We start from the raw sequence: 18,377 nt of genomic DNA on the forward strand, positions 1-18,377 counted from the left end.
CTTTGTGCGCAGGAATTCATCAAGCACATCGGCCGCGGGCGCGCACTAACACAGAATCCCCAGAAACTGTGGAAAGTTGTTCGGCCATAACGAGAGTGTCCACTTAATAGCTTGTCATAAAATAAGATAGTGGCGCTCGGCCGCTATAATCCGTGAACTTCACGCCCCTCCTCTGTAGTCATTGGTCACCAACGGATCGTCTCATCACCCACGTGACTTTCTGACAACGCGGAGCTTCCGATAGCGTCTTTCACGGAAGCTTCCCTCTCAAAAAGAAACAGCACGTGAAGTTTGCGTCAGGAGCAGGTTGCGCTGAGGGCTCCACGCTCTGGGATGAAGAACAGCAGACTCCGCTGCAGGCCTGTAATCCTCGTCGTCCGGTTGAGATGGATTTCGTGCTGAGCGGCGTGGCGGCGTGCGGAGCGTGTCTGTTCACCAACCCGCTGGAGGTGGTGAAAACTCGGATGCAGCTGCAGGGAGAGCTGAGGAGTCGCGGCTCCTACCAGGTTTACTACCGCAACGTCTTTCACGCCTTTTACACCATCGGCAAAGTGGACGGACTGGCCGGCTTGCAGAAAGGACTCGTACCGGGACTTCTCTATCAGTTTTTTATGAATGGAGTCAGACTGGGTTCTTACGCCATCATCGAGTCGTCCGGTTACATCCACACGGACGGACGAGTGAACGCCGTCAAGTCCACGTTAGCGGGCGCCGCGGCGGGAGTGGTGGGAGCGGTGATGGGCAGCCCCATTTATCTGGTCAGATCATCTTTAATCAGTCGATAATCCAAAGATATTATAGCAACTGGTCAAAACCAGCTACAAAAATAAAGATCTTAAAGTTCAAACTTCTTCGAAAACGCATTTAGAATGTTTTAAAAGTGACCTTTTAAAGTAATACCCCAATCTCTGTCTGTGACTCAAGCAAGATGTCGCTGTAGAGCAGGCGGCTACACGAAAATACGAAATGGAGCCTAATAATCACGAAATGGGGGTAAAAAAAAAAAGTAACGAAATGGAACAGACTGACTCTAAATATGATTCAATTAACTTTTTATTTAATTATTTTTAAGCGAAATGGGGACTGATAATGAAACGGGGTTAAACATGGCGAAATGGAGCAGACCGACTCCAAATATGTTTCAGTTAAGTACTTTTATTAAAAAAAAAAAAATGTTTTTAGCAAAATGGGATGAAATGGGGACCGATAACGAAATGGATCAGACTGACTCATTGACTAAAATTTCATCTCTTGAACGCCAGATGGCGCACCTGCCCTCACTACATGTACTAAATGTGTAACAAAAAACAAAAGCTAAACAATTAAAAGTAATTATTTGGAGTCAGTCTGGTTCACTCTGCTCCATTTAATTACATTTTACCCCCATTTCATGATTATCAGTCCCCATTTTGTATTTTAGTATGGCCCTTGCCCCTCGGTCTGTGTCCACAAGACGCAACACTTAATCTACACTGTCTCAGTCAGCCCAGCTGTAAATGGGTACTCTGACCTTAGCTGGGGAAGTACCCTGTGTTAGACTGGCGTCTTGTCCAGGGGGGTGTCTTTCAGCCTCATCCACTTGATGCTATGAAATCTGGAGATAAATACTGGCCTCGGGGCCTGTGTAGGACTTCTTCAAATTAGATGAAAACCAGTTCCTGATGAATTAGCATTTTAGAATACAGGGACAGGTATTCACATACTCAAAGACTTTGGAGTCCAACATTATTTGACACCGCTCAAAAAAGTATATAAAAGTCACCCCCTCTGAAGGGGGTTGTCAGATGAATTCTTATCCTAATGATCTCAGATGATTCGATGTTGAGCAATTCTGTGCTCATGGTCTATTGTTACGCATAGATTGAATCGGGAAAATCAGGTCAAGGTCAGCACCTTCTGTATGCGAGAGGATTGTGAAATTAAGTTATATCCCAAATATCTTCAGTCTGCATTGATTTGTTAATTTAATTGTGTGGTGAAGAACTATTATGCATTGACCCTGATTGGATCCAGAAAAGGTAGGTCAATGTTGGTGTCCTCTGAAGTAACTTGAGAAGGTTGGGTGAGTTGACGTCTTCCTTTGGTCTTTTCAAATGTTTTTCATTTTAAAACCCTTCCCAGGTTGTTTTTGCTCACACCAAATTTTAAAGACAGCTGACTGGAGGGGAGCTGCAGTCTATCCAAGCGATCATTGGGCAAGAGGTGAGGTGCACCCTGGACTGGCACCTGTTGAGGGTGTAGCTGGCCTCCTGCCCAGTGACCTTCTGTGACCCTTAATTGGAATAAGTGGGTATAAAAATGAATAAGTTATTGCATTTTCCCACTTTTACTTGATCTGGAAAATAATGTTCCATTAATCTAAGTTATATATGAGGTCGGTCCCAAAAAGCCAGAATGTTCAGCGATTGGGGGAGTTTATTTATTTTTTAATGATGTTATAGCTGTCATTTACTTGTCAAATAGTAAGAAGGCTGAGTGATTATTCCCTCAGTGCAACAATCCAGTTTTTGGTAAGGATTGTACAAGATGATGCAATGAAAGTTAACCATGTGACAGCTGTTTCAGAATGCAGATGTAAGCCCTGTGTTGAATCCTGTGGGCAGGCACGTGTTTGGAACAAATACAATTTGTGCTGAGAGAGTGAGGAAAAAGAACCCATAGTACTCACACTGACATCACTGAAGTTCTGGATAACTTATTTTGCCAAAATTGTAGAAATAGTTATTTATCAGATTTTTCTCACTTACCACTTTTTAAAATTAAGTGATGGTGTTCATACAGAAAATACACTAAAACACTTAGGAAGGAAGTGACTGAAGTCTGATTGTCGTGTATCAGTTATCTTATTGAGGTCATAGAGCTTTGAAGTGTGACAACCTCTCGAGCCATTTCTATGTCAAAGAGAATGTAGTACCAAGAGTTGAAGCTTAATAGAGCCCCTTACAGCAACAGATTCCCCAATGGCTGTGTTCTTCTGCCAACATGTTGGACTGTTTAAAACCCGTCAGACCCAGACAGTCTGTGGTCAGACCACATGATGTGGCTGTTGAAAGAAGCCAAGATCACCGCATCTGCTACAGATGTAAATTCTTGTTTTTTGTCTTTTATATTTTTTTGTCTTATAAGCTTTGCTTCTGCTCACCCCCTTTTGGTCACACATGTCACGGTGGAATTGTCTTGTGTATCAGTTTTTTTTTGTTACTGTTGAGTTTGTGTGCCAAATAAATAAATTCATTCATTCATTCATTCATTCATTCTTTTCTTCATATTTTGAATAAGTAAAATTACATTCATTAATACATGGGTAGCCATAACATGTTCATAATATGAATGAGCCCCAAACACCACATAGTGGGGCAGTATAGCAAAACAATTGTTCATTTTGTAATTTAAAATCATGGAATTTGGCACACATATTCTAAATTAACTAATGTTTATTTTCAGATATGGAGCCATCCTGGAGCTGACCTCTAATGAGCTACAGGGGTCAATAAAGAATTACGTGGGGTCAAAAATTAAAAATGCTCCAGTCATCTTGAAAACTATACCACGTTATTTGTCTGATTATAACAATTCCAAAAAGGTATAGTTTGGACTATCTATGACTGAATGTTATGGGGTAAAAATGTCAAAAATGGTGTCAATGATCAGTTTCAGTTTGTACAGGGGTCAAAAATTAAAGTTGCTCCAATTTTGGTAAAAAAGTGATGCAAATTATTGGTTGAAATAAAAGGTTTAATAAATGGAATAGTTTTGACTGTGTTGAATGCTTGGTCTCCAGAGTAAAGGTCAAACAAGGTCGACGTCCATTGAATTCTGTGACATATGACATATGTTACTAAACAAAACTGTGTGGTCAGGGTGTTTTTTGTCTGATTTTATCTGACTTGAAGTAATAAAAACTACAGTCATGGAGTCTTCCATCTCGACTGATGAGACAGTAGTATTACAAATGCCATTTGATGTCTTTAAACAAATTATTTACTTTTATCTGTGATATGTTAGTTGTTTTTTTTTTTTTTTTTTTTTTTACATCAGTGAAGTTGCTAGCGTTGTTTTTGTACAGATGTCTGCAATATTTGATATTGTTACTCAGTGTAGATTACAAATAGAAATACTCATTTGACATGTTTTCTAGTTTTCTCACCCACAGCGAGCAGGTGTAACAACTATTTATGAGTTCCTTGTAAAGACATCAACAAAGCTTGAACATGAACTGCGTGCATCCATATTGTTTTCCGAGTTCAAGTGAACGCATACTTTTTGGGTCTCGGAAGTTTTCAACTTGGATTTTCCAGTTTTACCATTGTCATGAACGCGATGTTATGTTTGCATTCATGTATGTATTTTTGAAGCAAATTATAAATCCTGTTGCTCACAATGCAGGCACAGAGTTCATGCTATTGTTAGGGCTATGCTAACGGGCTAACATTAGTACGTATGCATTTGTGTTAGCGTGTTATGTTTTTTTTTTTTTTTTAAGCACAAGAAATAATGCAACCTGACTATTAGTTCAGGTTAAATATGTAAGTTGTGACTGTTTTTATCCTAAAGATTGAGGTCCTAAATGTACTTTCACCCTGCGACAACCCAGTTGGGGTGTTCACCCATAGAACAGCTGAGCGATTGTCAAACATCATCTCTTCAGAGCATTGTCATAGGATCTATAGATTTCTGTTTGTAAGAATACATTGCTGTACTGTGTTACTTTGGGGCTATTTTTAAGTTGAGCTGGTGTTGGTCTTTGGATTAAAGTAAGCTTATTGTTTGTTGACAGGTGAAGACTCAGCTGCAGAGTCAGGCCACCTCCTCCATTGCAGTTGGACATCAGTATCAACACCAGGTAACGGGTCTGAGACCAAGATGGTTAATTTGATTGAAATGTTTTAAAAATGGTTGACCTTCATCCTCCCTGGGAGAGAATGTGTACTGTGCTTGTGATCGCCATGTTTGTTTGTCTATGTGGACAGGAAAAAAGGCAAAGCAATGGAAGTGTTCAGAAATTTTTGGGGGGTGGGTGTTGATACAAGGGAAGCATGATTATTGTAGTTTCAGAATGACTGAAATCTGATGATGATTTGTGGAATTTTTATTGAGACTGAATAAACTGCCTTTTTTTTTCTTGACAGCACGCCCTCTGGTGAGCTTTATCCAATTAACTTGAAGATTTTAAAAAGGCTGTATATGGGCTTTGGTTTTATTCAGCCTTCATGAGGTGTGTAACAAACCCTGTATTAAAAAAAAACAATCAAAAAGAACCCGTAAACGTACTGAACTGTGGGCTGTGTATGGTTAAAAAGCCATGATGCCACCAATGTTGACTATAAATTATATTGTTCTGATGTTTGTTTTTTTACGTGAGTATGCAAATGCAATGTTTATCCATCCCAAAGGCTATTCATTATAAGCAAATAGAGCCAACTGTTGATTTCAAGTGATCCATCTTTTTAATTTTGTTGAAGTCTGTTGTTCTCTATGGGGGAACCTGACTGCACTGTACTTTGATTTGAACCACACTGTAACCTTGAAAACCAGTACACCCCTTGTTTTCAGCCAAAATTAGCTACATGTAGATTCATACCTGCATTGCATGAATTCCCCCCAATTGTTTTATTTGTTTACCATTGAGCAATAGGGCAATCTTTCACATATTGGCCCCTGTCGCCAATAAAATATTTAATTGACTTGAATGTTTTATGCACAGCAATACAGGGTGTCACCATGGCATGACCATCTTCTAAGAGCTGGACAAGGGTTTCGATTGAAGAATGTTGTAGTCAACTTTTTATTATATATTGGTGACTGGGACCCTGGTATTTGCATCCTGGTTGGCCTTTTGGCCTTCTGTTATTGTGAACTGCAATACGTCTATCACTGCATGTTCTAACAATTCTGTGTTGTTTTATTTTCTTAGCATCCCTAAAGCAAATGGTCACCCCACTGACTCTGGTCTGCTTGAGTTTTTTTCTGTATTCATAAAGGCCTGGGGGAGTTTTTTCTTTCCACTATGGTCAATGTAACCTGTGGTTTTGTGTAGCATTTTGGGGTAACTTTTGTTATGATTTGGTGCTGTATACATAAATACATTGAATGGAAATGACTTGACAGCATCAGACCAGTAGATATGAGGGGTGATTGAGAGATTTTGAGCCTGACCCAGAAAAGAAGGGCATGGTTCTCCATCTTTTGCATTCTGAGAATGTGGGGTTTTTTTCTGGGTCCAGCTCAAAACTTGTCAATCGCCCCCTCGTAGCAGATGGCTGCTCCATGGTGGCCAGTTCTGCATTGGTTTTCTTCTGATTAAAAGGGAGTTTAGAGATCTTGGGGTGAATGTTGTCTCCTTAAATCATCTAACGCGTATGGTCTGGACCTCCTCTTTAAGTGCCTTGAGATAATGTCTACTGTGATTTTTCGCTATATAAAAATCAGTTTGATGTCTACACAACTGTATTTCTTTGTCTTTCCCTTCAACGTTTTCCAGTTCTACATGGTTGATGTGTCAGAGTCTTGCTCGTATGGACTCATAGTAAACTGCTGATATGTCCTGACATAAAAATTACATTCCTTCATGAGTGCAAACACAAACTGCATGAAGAGGCGCTTTACTAATCATGACACTTAAATGCAAGGCACAGCATTTATTCTCAGTCTCATTTCCTTCCTGACAGGGGATGATGCATGCTCTGGCAGCCACCTACAGAGAACATGGCATTGTGGGACTTTGGAGGGGCTCCAGTGCAGCTGTACCGAGGGTCAGCGTGGGTTCAGCAGCACAGCTGTCCACCTTCTCCACCTCCAAAGAATTTGTGAATGACCTACAGGTTAGAAAGCGCTGTGTGGTTAGAGCTGAGTGGATGTGGTCACTGTTGTTAATGCCATTCCATTGGCCTCTGGGCCTGTGTGCTTGTCCTCCATGTGATCACAGTGTTCAGGAAAACACAAAACTGTTTTTTGCATTTGTCTGCTAATGTTCCACCGTGCAATTAGTATCTGTAAATTCATTACAAATCTGGGCACATTGGTACTGACAAAGTGTTTAGTCTTCATGCCTGGTGGAAAGGAATTCTACCATGTTGTTGGACCTCCATCCCAGGCTTAAAACTACTGAGCTGTTGGAACCATTGTGATTGTTTACAGGGTGGATGGTAGTGGCTGATCCAGCGCCTTGCATGGCAGCAGCCTGACATCGTGGTGAATGTGAGGCATTGATGTGTAAAGCACTTTGAGTGTCTGATGCAGATGGAAAAGCGCTATATAAATGCGGCCCACCTATTATTTATTTATTTTTTTTTACTTTATTTACATCAGTTATGAAGAAATACAAACAGCATGACAGTCTATGGTAAATCTGTGTGGAGTAGACACGGGCTCACCCCCTGCTGGACACATGTCAGTCTTGGAGGGAGGGACACGGGGAAAATCCACACTTTTGAGATCTTTTCTCATAATTACGAGATCACGTGTCTGATTTTTTTTTTTTTTTTTTAATCCAGTGTATGTAATTCACTTCCATAAGTATTCACAGGGATGCTTATTTGCCGTCTTTGGACGGTTTTCTGTCTTTTTGTAAATTCTTGCGGTCTAAAAGAAATGCAGGGCTGTGAAAAATACGTGGATCCGTGGATTTCATCATGGGAGGGAGGTGTTAGTGTTTTACTCTGTAATCATGATCGTCACTGAGTTTTTAAAATGTCTATCGTAAAGTGTTCTTTTTTAACGACATCGTGCAAGTTTTATAAGACCACGGCAGTCCGCGGACACTTAGAGAAAAAAAAGCCTGGCTGTTGCGACAGTTGTCGTAAAGTAAAACTGGTTGGTTGCTGCGGCGACGCTGTGGGTCTCCTGCACGAAGCTTAAGCTAAAGGTAGCATGTGGACATCGCAAACCTTTAGAGCGCTAAAGTTTTTAAAAGAAGACTTGTGCAGCCCGTCTGTGTCACGGACCGACGTCAGACAGAGAGAAGATGACAAGAAAGATTGTTTGAAAAAGTCAGATAAGGACAAGAATCTATGGAATTGTCACTGGCTTCATCAACACCTGAAAGATAAAAGAAACAGGAAAAGTGAACTGTGCCCTCAGGAAACACGGTAAGAATTTTTCTATCTGGAAAATAAACATTGTGCTGTTCAAACAGGATTTTAGAAAAGTTTGTGACTTTTTTCATTAATCTAAACTTTCTTTCGTTGGGAAAAAAGACTGTGGCTTTTTACATGAATTTACACAAGAATGTAAATGAGTTTTTATTAATGTAGACGTTTTTCATGGGAAAAAGACAGTGGCTTTGAGTGGATTTACAGGAATTTACACAAGAATATGTGGCTTTTTTACTATAAGGTATGTTAATCAAGGTATGTCAATCAAATAAATACATTTCTGTATAAAATAAAAAATAAATTCAGGTTCAGACTCTTAGAGGTGTTTGGGCTCAGACTGAGATGGGTAATTTAAACAAATTTAACATTTTATTGTTGTGCATTATTGAATGAATAATAGTAATCGAGTGGCTTCAGTATTATGGTATGATATTATGTCTCTTTACCTAGTCTGAAAGCAGTTATGAAGTTATTTATAACATTTTAGTTGAGAGTTATGCGTTTTAATTGCCGAGTCTTTGAGCCCAATCACAAACAAACTAAATAAAGTTTTCATGAAGATTTAGCTATATTTGTAAACTGTTGTGTTATATTCTGTACATACTTCTACAGGATGCACAACATGTGTTCAAAAGCCACATGTTGTGCCATACTGCACGAGATCACAAGATAAATTTAACAGCTGTTTCAGGTCCAAATTTAGTCCAAAGAATGCACCAGAATGCACCACAGGGCACATGTATTCTCTAAAGTTTCTGGGGGGGTCTGCCCCAGACCCCCCTTAGCTTTCCAAAGACCCCCCTTAGCTTTCCAAACGCCTATAACACATATGAACACATCATTTCCATTTCACCCACATCATTTCATGAACCATTCAAATCATTCACAACTACTTTAGTAAAAATCAGATAAAACACAGTGAGTGTGTTTATCAATATTATCATGAATCTATATTGGAAATTTGTATATTTTATTTATTTTGTGGTTGGTGGGTGACTGACAGGCTTGTTCGTCCAGGGCACATCGGGTATGGGTGAAGGTGTACGAGGTCTGTTAGAAAAGTATCCAACCTTTTTATTTTTTTCAAAAACCATATGGATTTGAATCACGTGTGATTGCATCAGCCAAGCTTGAACCTTCGTGCGCATGAGTGAGTTTTTTCACGCCTGTCAGTTGCGTCACTCGCCTGTGAGCAGGCTTTGTGTGAGCAGTGGTCCACCCCTCTCGTCGGATTTTTATTGTGAATAAATGTCTGAACGATTTGGAGCTTTGCTGCATCAATTTTTTCCAGAAACTGAGAGACCTCCAGGTGGTAACAATTCGAAAAATTCAAATGGCTTTCAGGGATGATTTTATGGGGATTACACAGATTAAGGAGTGCTCCAGCCAGTTTAAAGACCGCCCACAGCTGCTGAGAGCGCACCGCGCTCCGAGCGTCGATCAACAGGCTGAAACAACCAGATAATTTCCAACGTGAAGGCTTTGTTGATCTGGGACGTCATCTGACTTTCACAAAAATGGCAGGAGACGTGGACATCAGTACTGTTTCGGCACATTCCACTGTTACAGGAGTTTTTTTCATGGAAAGAGAAGCGGATGATTGCGCCACCGTGCCGCTCATGGCGCGGCACAAAACCACCTCCGTGTTGGTCTCACAGGACGGCTTTGAGATGGCTTTCAGATGGCTGTCGGTGGGTTTTCACTCGTGTGACTAACCGAGAAATTGTGGATGAGCCTGGACATGCCAGAACATGTCCTGTGAAGTTTTAGATCACGCGGAATTCCTCCTTCCCTCTGCTTGGTCTAAAAAAGTAACCGTTACTGACTGCCACAATTTTTTTTCCTGATTTCTTATAGTGTTTCTTAAAGCCAGAAAGTTGCCATTTGAAATGACTTTAGTTTTGTGTCATGTCTGTGATCTGCTTTTTTTCTACAAAATTAAACAACTGAATGAACATCCTCCGAGGCCAGTGATTCCATAATATTTGCCAGGGGTTGTACCAAGCGGCACTCTGAATGCAATGCAACACAAATGGGATGAATTAATCCATGTCATGTGACATACAAAACACCAATCAAATGACAAGAATCCACTCAGTCATTATATAATGTCTGTCAACTGCTGACAGTTGCTGACAAATGGTGGTACGGTGAGTATACACTCAAAATTAAAAAGCTTTACTTTTATATTGCAAAAGACAATACAGCATTTTTTCATAATAAGACGGAGTGATCAGAGCGCCACAGCAGCATGTCTGAGTCAGAGTCTGAGCATACGTCATTTCGGAGCATCAGCAGTGATTCACCAATTGTCACCTTGTTTCTGCTTAAAACTGACTTTAGAATAATTTAAGAGGTTTTGTCATTTGATGGTTAATAATCACGTTATTGCCTTGGATTGCTTTTGTTGTAGAGACTCAGACTCAGACGTGCTGCTGTCGCGCGCTGATCGCTCCTCCGTCTTTTATTATGGAATAATGCTGAATTTGTGTGGAAATGATTGTTGTCCAAAAGATATCTGTCACTGAGATAGATGATGACTGGAGTGCACTTTTAAGCAGAAACAGGGTGTTAATTGTGAACCGCGGCTTATGACACGCGCAGTGAAGGTAGGGTGGACCGATTTTTAGGGGGGACCGTTCGGTCAGCGACACCGGATTGTGCATTTTGTAGACATTTGAATTTAATGTTGAAAAGCCCATTTGGTGTACATTTTGCATTATATCTCAATCAAGAGTGCCTCACAATGAGGTGGTGCAAACTGGCCGTCTCAATGAATAGACTGTCTATCTGCATCTGATTTGTATTGTGGATTTAGTGGATATTTGATTTTAACACTGAAAAGCCCTTTTCATCTATATTTTGTATTATTTCTTAGCTTATGAAAATCCACTTGTAACAGGACTTTGACCTTGAAATTTTCTTCCAAGGTAAAAATTGGTGGAATTAGAAACTAGTGTTGGTGGTGATTTGCACTCTACGAGCGCGGTGCTCTAGGTGGGGATATAAATTCAACTGACAGCACTTGAGTTTCAGCGTTGCAGATTTTTACCTACTTTTTTGGGGTCAGATCAGGGAGGATTTTAATATCCTTGAGTACCTGAATAGCCGTCCTTCTACTAATTTGGTTGGAGCTGGTGGTCTCTCAGAAGATTTGCAAAGACTTACCGTGTGGGTATGAATTGAGAACTAATGATAGAAATGTTCTTCAGGATTTTATGTGCTTATGTGCATGAGGACCAGTTAAAATTAGACACATTTCACACATGCGATGACCTTCTACACTCAACAAAAATATAAACGCAACACTTTTGGTTTTGCTCCCATTTTGTATGAGATGAACTCAAAGATCTAAAACTTTTTCCACATACACAATATCACCATTTCCCTCAAATATTGTTCACAAACCAGTCTAAATCTGTGATAGTGAGCACTTCTCCTTTGCTGAGATAATCCATCCCACCTCACAGGTGTGCCATACCAAGATGCTGATTAGACACCATGATTAGTGCACAGGTGTGCCTTAGACTGTCCACAATAAAAGGCCACTCTGAAAGGTGCAGTTTTGTTTCATGGGGGGGGGGATACCAGTCAGTATCTGGTGTGACCACCAGTTGCCTCATGCAGTGCAACACATCTCCTTTGCATCATCCGTGAAGAGAACACCTCTCCAACGCGCCAAACTCCAGCGAATGTGAGCATTTGCCCACTCAAGTCGGTTACGACAACGAACTGGAGTCAGGTCGAGACCCCGATGAGGACGACGAGCATGCAGATGAGCTTCCCTGAGACAGTTTCTGACAGTTTGTGCAGAAATTCTTTGGTTATGCAAACCGATTGTTTCAGCAGCTGTCCGAGTGGCTGGTCTCAGACGATCTTGGAGGTGAACATGCTGGATGTGGAGGTCCTGGGCTGGTGTGGTTACACGTGGTCTGCAGTTGTGAGGCTGGTTGGATGTACTGCCAAATTCTCTGAAACCCCTTTGGAGACGGCTTATGGTAGAGAAATGAACATTCAATACACGAGCAACAGCTCTGGTTGACATTCCTGCTGTCAGCATGCCAATTGCACGCTCCCTCAAATCTTGCGACATCTGTGGCATTGTGCTGTGATAAAACTGCACCTTTCAGAGTGGCCTTTTATTGTGGACAGTCTAAGGCACACCTGTGCACTAATCATGGTGTCTAATCAGCATCTTGATATGGCACACCTGTGAGGTGGGATGGATTATCTCAGCAAAGGAGAAGTGCTCACTATCACAGATTTAGACTGGTTTGTGAACAATATTTGAGGGAAATGGTGATATTGTGTATGTGGAAAAAGTTTTAGATCTTTGAGTTCATCTCATACAAAATGGGAGCAAAACCAAAAGTGTTGCGTTTATATTTTTGTTGAGTATATATTGAACAATCAATCATTTATTTGTATATAGTGCTTCACAATCAAATCAAAGAACAATAATTCACAAAAATAAAAGAAAACATACAATAGAGTTAAGGAGGCATATTAAAACAAAACATGTCACAGCACCACTAGGTATTAAAAATGTATGTTTTATATTTTAAAAATTTCAATATAAATGCTTATAAAAGGGTAAAACGCTGCTATAAAACCTGCTTAACTGTATTATGAGGATATTCGTCACATAGTACAGAGGTATTTTAAACCATTTAGGCCTGATTTACCAATATCCCATAAAAGAAGTACTGAGCTGAGGGGACATTCTAAAATTTTGCACATTGGGTTGGTGAAAAATTTGTGGAGGATTTACGAAGAGTAAGTGCACAAAAGAAACTCGGTGGTAACCTGACAGTGATTAGCAGTATGTTAAGGAGGATTATGTGTGTTAATGACCGGAGGCACAAATGAAATAGCAATTGCACACCTACAAATTCCACTTGCAGGTGTGTACACAAAATAAGAGAAACACCTTTTAACTGAAAATGTTATTTATTGAATATTACCAAATGGAAATGTGATTTGAAATGGCTTGTCTGCTATTTCACTGGAGGTGTGAGGTGTGTCGCACAAATCTAAATTCAGTACCGTTGCTGTTAGGGATGTGAATCGTACAACTTACGATTCAATTCAATTCCGATTCTTGGGGTGACGATTCGATTCAGAATCAATTTTCGATTCAAAGAGCTCTGAGAAATAGTTATATTACTTAAAAAATGTTTATGTTTAAGAAAATGCAGCTTTACAAGGTTAATCAAGTGATTCTAGATGTAAATTTGCTTATCTGCTTTGCTCGTTCAGAGTTGGCTGGCAGTTTCGCGAAGCGCTGGTCAGTAGTCGGCAGATACCACTGCTCCCTTCTTTTAGCTCCGGGTGATGACGTAGCATGTGGGCTTGCGGATTTGAAGAAGTGTTTCCGAAGTACTTGACTTTCATTTTGCAGATTTTGCACACTGCGTAAGTCATGTCAAGCTCCTTCTCATGCAGTGAATAATAAAATCCAAAATGCGCCCAAACATTTGCCTTCAGCAAAGACGGTGCTAGCTGAATTACCTCTTCGTCCGCGATGCTAAGCTGCAGCTCACGAATGTTTGAAGCACGTCGGACCCTCCCCTTGCGGGGACGCTGTAGTATGGAAGCCGTTGCCTGACAAACAATACACACAGCGAGTAAGCAAGAAAATGTTAAAAAACAAATGCTTTTTAAAAATCGATTCTTAATCATAATAAGAATCGCGATTCAGACGCGAATCTGATTTTTTTCCGGCACCCCTAGTTGCTGTGGAAATCCCCCACCAGTGGAGAATCTTCAACAAAATTGTGATTTAGCAGCATGCGTCTTTACTTTCTGGGTCTCTGAATGTTGTCTTCTTCTCCAGGTTTTCCCAAAGGGCAGCTGGTTGGTGGGTCTCACTGCTGGCATGATCAGCAGTGTGGTGGTGGTTTTGGCCATGACACCATTTGATGTGGTGAGCACGCGGCTCTACAACCAACCTGTGGATAATCTGGGCAAGGTGAGACAGGAAAACTAATCATTCAGTTGAGGCCATATTCTACTTTTTTCAAGATTATTTTTGATTTGTTTTGTTTTTTGAGTCCAGAATATTTCAGGTGAGTAAGGGTGGTGGCCAAGCGGTTAGTGCGCTTGTTTCCAGTGTGGAAGGTTCCTGGTTCAGGGCCACCCATGCCCGTTCTCCATATAATGTGGGGTTACCTCAGGAAGACCATCCAGCGTAAAAGAGGCAAAATCAACTGTGGGGGCCCCTGAGGGAAGAACGGAGTGTGTGTATGTGTGTGTGTGCTCGGATGACTCACCACCAATTCTTCTTGTCACCGTGACCAACTGTCCCTGTGTGGCCATGTTCCTCAGCAGCTACTTTGCCCCAGCTGAGTTCTACTGAGTTCTGTGCACACCAGAGTGGATTCTTGTGTGCACAGAACTCAGTATTATAACGTTCTGCCATTTCTCCACAACAAACCACCTCCCTCCATCACACTCTTCACACAGCCTGCCTAAACCCCGCCTACTGGCACACACCAAGAACCCAAATTAATTCCCTCAAACACACTCATAACAATGATGGTGAAAAGCGTGAGCTGCTAACATGACACAAAATAAAAAAATTGGGAATGCAAGTTTGCTCACAGCAACAGTTTGTGAATATTAAAAATGCTCAATTCCAGCTGCTTAACATCTTGTATGTTTACATTTTTCAACAAGTGTAATTGCAAGTTTGCAAAATTCTTTATTAAAAATCAATAAATATTTGGTGTTGATCCTTTTCTTATATCCCCACGAAGAGAAACTTGGCACTGGGTGGGGCATAAAGAAATCATCCAGTCTCCCTGTCCCTGAGGCTTGCAAGCCCAACTCTTATGCCGCGTTCACATTGGACTCCACGCGAGCAACGGCGGCGAGAGGTTGCTATGTAATCCCGATGGAATGATGCGTTGTGGCACCACAAAAGTCCAAGCCATGCAATGCGATGCAGTGGACGCGAATAAAGCGATTTTAAGCGATTGGTGCGTTTGTGGCTCGATATTGCGTTCCATTGCGCCATGTCGCCCTCTTCCCCAAGTTGAAAAATCTGAACTTTTTCGTCTTGTCACGCCACGATGACCAATCAGGGACTGGATATGTAGTGATGTGGAGATGTCTGGAGTTTATACCCGATGTGGACATGTCCTGTCTCTGGCAATCAGCCTTTGAGCAGGACTTATGTCCCTTTTGTCCTTTATTTAACACAATTATGACAGAGTTGGAGGGGAGAGCGAGGAACTGCAGCAGCAGCAGACAGTTTTTTTTTTTGTTTTGTTTTTTTATTGTCCCCATGTGTGCATGCGAACGGGACAGGAGGTCCTCACACTGGTTTCTGGAGAGGCAGAAGTACCGCTGAAAGCGGCCTTCATCCAGATGCAGCTCCGGCAGCAAATGATGAAACTCCCCGAATTGGGAACTCATGGATCTCATGAGGATGTTGTGAACCCAGGGACGGCCCCGCTGGCGACGTTTGTCAGCTTTCCACAACAAATAGAGCACAGCAACTTGCTCCGTGTGATCAAGGTCTGCCATGTTGACTTCACGGCGAGCAGAATGGGAACTCCTCCTATTTGATGATGCAGTGGGGCGAATTTCCGCAGCGAAAGCAGAGCGACACACCAGATGGTGGAACGCGTCCATCGCTAGGCGAGGGACGCAAATTTGTGGCGTCGTGTGACGTCCGTTGTGAACGCGGCATTAAACCAGTTGGTTTAAGTAGAGTAGCACACAATACGTACATGAGCCTGAAAGAAAATGATGGATTTATATTTTCAATGGGAAATAATTGGACATTTAAAAAATATATATAAATCTGCCAAATACATTTATAAACAGGCATGTTTGGCTCTTCATTACACAGGTCAAAAAAAATTTCTTGCATGGACTTTGAGAACTGATTTAGGGTATTTTGGGGTGCCGAATCTGAATATGAGCTCAGATCTCCTCTATCATGTCACTTTTTTTTTTTTTTTTTTTTTGCAGTCTGCATGTTTCGTATTGATGGATTACGCAAAGGTTTCTCATTCACTTACGAGTTTGACACCACTAATCATGCACAAAAGCAGCTTCAAAAGCATAGTTTTTAAATCGGGTACATGAAATGTGAACAAGAGCCATAATATCGTTTATGGCACTAAAGAAGTGTGCGAGACTGCAGCTTTTGCTTCAATGCTTGATACGAGAAATATGTTTTCATATCTCAAAAACGTGATGTGATTGGCAAAAGCTAACGCTAGATTTGGCTTCAGCGCCCCCAAATTGCCCAAAATCTGCTGGAAAAACTCCATGCAAGTAAAATTGTGTTGACCAGTGTTATAGAGGTTACCCAGTTTGAGTAAAGGGGAACTCTGATTTTGTTGTCCGTTGGCACTGGTCTCCATTGAGTAACGACGAGATGATGACTTGTAGTGACTCGGTGGACGTTGACACCACCGGACAACAGCAAGACTAAAGTAAGTGGCCAACTGTTAAAATCATAATTTTTTTTAAAAAGTCTTCAGTTAGCAAATTAAACATGCACAGTTTTACCACTATAGGGATCCCTTGACCCCCCCCCCCTGCTACCAGACACTTCTAATGACATTTTTGTCTGTTCAGTGACAATGAAGCAGTTTACTGACTGTGTTTAGCTCACCCTTTGCACTTACATTATGTATCCCATGATCATGTTTGTTTGCTAAATCAGTACTGCACTGATTTAAAATAGACAAACCCTAAAACTTCTAAACATCGAGTCCAGGTTGAAAAATACTGGAGTATTTCATTATAAGAGATTTTCTGCATGTATGTACAAATAAACACAAGCAACTACTATGGCAGAACGGAGTGTTTAAAGAAATGTAGAAATCCTAGCTTTAGTTTGTAAGGATTGATTTTAACTGCACATAAACATTAGCATGAGAATAGTTGGGGTCAGTACATACGCAGAGCACTGCCACATGTTATGGTATTTCTGGGCAGTTTCTGAAATGACGCAGCAGCTGGAATGACTCAAACACGTTTAAAAGAACAGAATGAAGATTAAGGTCTAATGAAGGTTCTCCATTCAATGGATGAAGATGATCTTCTGTGTTTATGAGAATTTCAGAGTGAATTTGAGCAAGAGGGACAGAGAAACAAAAATAACAAGCCACTTTTAAACAGTGATTGCCACAGGTGTTGAATTAAAGTGACAGCTATTGTTCTCCCATTATTGGATCATTTTCCCAACGGCTTTGCACTGCAGTGCCACCAGGAGTTCCAGCACTGAAGTGTAGTCTGTTTGGTCACCACAAAAGAGCTAAAGAACTGTGGATCAGTCATACTTGAAGAAAAAACAAAAAACTAGCCATGAAACTCAAATCAGATCCTCCCTGACTGTTACTTTCTTATGTTTTAGGGCCAACTTTATACGGGATTTGCCAACTGCTTTTCTAAGACCTTCAGGAAGGAGGGTCTGCTGGGACTCTACAAGGGATTGGGAGCATCTTACTTCCGACTTGGTCCACACACCATTCTGTCTTTGTTCTTCTGGGAGGAACTGCGCAAATTCTACCAGCAGTTCAGATGACACCGGGGCAGTGAAAAGGCAAAGATAGGTAACTTATTAAGCACCAAGTGCATAGGTTAAGTGAGTCTTTATTTAATGGAAAATCAGGAGATTCTGTAAGAGCAGAGGTACCAGTTTCACACGGCAGTAAGAAAACAGTCTGCGAACACCACCTGTGAATGTTCAGGGTCGTGTAAGTGACGTGTACTGTAATATTTTAGTGCCATTCGTACTGTGTACATTAACACAGTAACCCCTGTGCATTAATCTTTAATTTTTCATAGTTTTTCTTTTCAGTTCTTAACCATTCAAACAATGTAGAAGAATCCTTTTTTTGGATGCAAATCTGCACATTTTGACGAAGGCAACAAATGCGGCCAACAGCTGAACCAAAGTTCAACTGTAGCAAGTGATTTTGATTGAGTTAAAGCTCATTAATGTTCTATTTATGTATGTAAATCTATTCTTGCACTTCAAACAGTGTAATTGTCACTGCCTACATAATTCCATACATCTGTTACTTCTACATGGACATGAAGCAAAACATCCTCTAGAGAGTGCTGCAGATCCTCTTGGGGGTTTCAGATAATATCAAACATGGCAATGGTCCAGCAAGTCCTAATAACTTTTCTACCTCGATGAAAAAGCGTAGGGAGTGGTGTAGACAGAGCTTGGGTCATTTGTCTCTTTATTGGCATATTTAAAATGGTTTATTGCACATTTAACTGAATATTCACGCGTGTACTTCTGTGCTGTTT

General features: G+C 40.9%; 1 protein-coding gene across 1 annotated transcript; it reads left to right on the forward strand.

Annotated features, from left to right (window-relative positions):
- Positions 1-268: 268 nt before the first annotated feature.
- On the forward strand, positions 269-17,723 carry slc25a35 (solute carrier family 25 member 35). The gene is made up of 5 exons (XM_034178612.1): positions 269-758; positions 4,778-4,843; positions 6,669-6,821; positions 13,930-14,064; positions 17,470-17,723. Exons 1-5 carry the CDS (start codon positions 387-389, stop codon positions 17,638-17,640), a joined length of 897 nt encoding a protein of 298 aa, XP_034034503.1. The 5' UTR covers positions 269-386; the 3' UTR covers positions 17,641-17,723.
- The last annotated feature ends 654 nt before the right edge of the window (positions 17,724-18,377 follow it).

The sequence above is a fragment of the Thalassophryne amazonica genome, chromosome 9 (assembly GCF_902500255.1).
Source record: "Thalassophryne amazonica chromosome 9, fThaAma1.1, whole genome shotgun sequence".
In the NCBI taxonomy this organism is placed as follows: domain Eukaryota; kingdom Metazoa; phylum Chordata; class Actinopteri; order Batrachoidiformes; family Batrachoididae; genus Thalassophryne; species Thalassophryne amazonica.